A 2128-nucleotide genomic window follows, 5' to 3' on the forward strand; every position below is an offset into this window, starting at 1 on the left:
GGAGCCACCGCCTGCTTCGAGCAGCACGCGCGGCAGCGGGCCTACGCCTACGCCACGGTGGCTTTCTTTGCCGTCGCCTTCGCGGTGGTGCTGGGCGCTTACACCTCCATCGCCCGCTCGCTGTCCGACACCGCCGTCCCCTCCCCGGGCTCGCACCGGCAGCAGGCCCGCGCCATGGTGCTGGGGATGCTGCTGGTGTTCGCGGTGTGCGTGGCCCCTTATCACCTGATGCTGGCTCCCTGGGTGGGCAGTCGGCCCCCGACGCCGCCCTGTGGGCCCCCGGCCGCCCTGGATGTGCTGCACGTGCTGAGCGTGGCTCTGCTCAGCCTCAACAGCTGCCTCGACCCCCTCGTCTACTGCTTCTGCATCCGACGCTTCCGCGCCGACCTGGGACGGACGCTGCGTGCGGCCGCTCGTTGCCTCCCCCTGTCCCCATCTGCCCCCCACGGGTCGGCTCCCGGCGGCCGTGCCATCTCCTTCACCTCCACTTAGGGCCGGGGGGGTTGAGGGGCTCCTGTCCTTGGGGGCTCTCACCTCACATCCCCGTCTCCCGTTGTGCTCTCAGCGCATCCCCACGCAGTGTGGGCGCGTGGTTCCCTTCTCACATACACACAGCACAGCGCTGCTGTCCCCAGCAGCCACGAACCACGGTGGGGAGAGACGTCAGGAGGTTCCATCCCCTCCTGGGGGCCCCTCTTTTGCCGGGGATGTGCACCGCTGAATTTACTGCATCGCTTTGAGTGGGGCCGCCCCGTGGGGCCACGCGAAGCCCCGTCCCTCTCCGTGCCCTCAGCGTCACTCCTCTGCCGGGATTAAAAATGAATGAGCCCCGACAGCTGCCCGCCTCTCTTTGCCGAACGCCGGGACGCAGCCGGGTAGGGGCAGCCCCAGCCCCCTCGGTTCCCACCCGTGGGCCTCGAACCCCCCCGCGCCGTCTCTCTCCGGGGAGCCCCCGCGCGGCAGAGGCGGTGCGGGGCCGTGGGCGTTGCGGGGGCGGCAGGTGGTGTTTTCCAGCCCCGTTTCGATCTGCCGCTGCCTCAGCCCCGCGTCCCCGGCACCGTGAGAACGTGAGCGGTGGGCGCTGCTCTGCGGCCGGGTGGGCTCCGGGGGGAGCGGGGGGATGATGGAAGGGATGGGGGAAGACGAGGGCACGGGTTGCCCCACACCTGGGGGTCTCAGCCCCCTGGCAGGGCTCTCGGCACGGTCGGTGCTTTGAGAGGATGTAAAGCAGCGGGCGGGAGGAGAGGGGCTGCGCGGGGTCCTGCTGCTACAGCATGGCCTCAGCCCCCAGACGCGCCCCCCGGCACCCCCAAAACCCGTGTCTTGCTCCCCGCATCTCGCACATCCCTCTGGGGATGCTGCTGTGGGCAGAGGGGCTGCGCTGCATGGATGTGGGCACTGGGGTGGGGGATCTCCACGCTGCTACGTCTCAGCACAGCCCACTCGTGCCCATGCCCCACACCGCACCGTGACCCAGCTGTGCGGGCTGCCCCGTTATTCGCCTTCAGGAGCACGCATGAAATTTTAATTGTTTTATGTAACTTCGTGGGGAGGTCGGGAGAGCGGGAGAGCGCTGCCGGTCCCCACGTGCACCAGGAGCTGGGGGGTTGTGCGTGGGGCTGGGGGCAATCTGCAGGCTGGGGGCTGTGCTGGCGAACCACGGCTCCCAGTGACCCTATTCAGTGTGGTGGGATATGATAGGACCACTGCTGGACCCTGGGATGCTGTGACAACCCACACGGTGACAGTGGCCTGTGCAAGGACCGCAGTGCTAGGATGTGGGCATAGAGCACGGAATGTGGCTGCTTAAAAAAACAATTTAAGGGGGAAAAAACCCTCAAAAACAGCTCCAGGAGCTCACACGGGCAGTGCTGCTGCCCCACGTCCAGACTGGTGGGCGGTTTTGGGGTCAGGGCCGGGCACTGCCACTGTGCCACCGCCGCCACTGCACACAGCGAGGCGCTCCCCACCCCGTTGTTCTGCTGCACTTGTCCCCTGTGCGTGCCGTAATTATTATTATTAGCAAATTACAGCTCCTGGCACGAGGGCCTCTGCGAGAGGGCGGCTGCTGCCGGCATTGTTGGGGGGGAGGGGGCTGAGCCCCTCGGGGCTTCCCGGGAGGGCAAAG

General features: G+C 67.4%; 1 protein-coding gene across 1 annotated transcript in view; it reads left to right on the forward strand.

Annotated features, from left to right (window-relative positions):
* The window catches only part of LOC104914311 (P2Y purinoceptor 4-like), a 1181-nt gene extending 375 nt beyond the window's left edge, over positions 1-806 (forward strand). Inside the window, exon 2 of the mRNA XM_010723423.3 lies at positions 5-806. Coding sequence (XP_010721725.1) covers positions 5-492 — 488 coding nt within the window. The 3' untranslated portion in view covers positions 493-806. The remainder of the gene's footprint in view (positions 1-4) is intronic.
* Positions 807-2128: the final 1322 nt, after the last annotated feature.

This window comes from Meleagris gallopavo, chromosome 25 (genome assembly GCF_000146605.3).
Source record: "Meleagris gallopavo isolate NT-WF06-2002-E0010 breed Aviagen turkey brand Nicholas breeding stock chromosome 25, Turkey_5.1, whole genome shotgun sequence".
NCBI classification, from domain to species: Eukaryota; Metazoa; Chordata; class Aves; order Galliformes; family Phasianidae; genus Meleagris; species Meleagris gallopavo.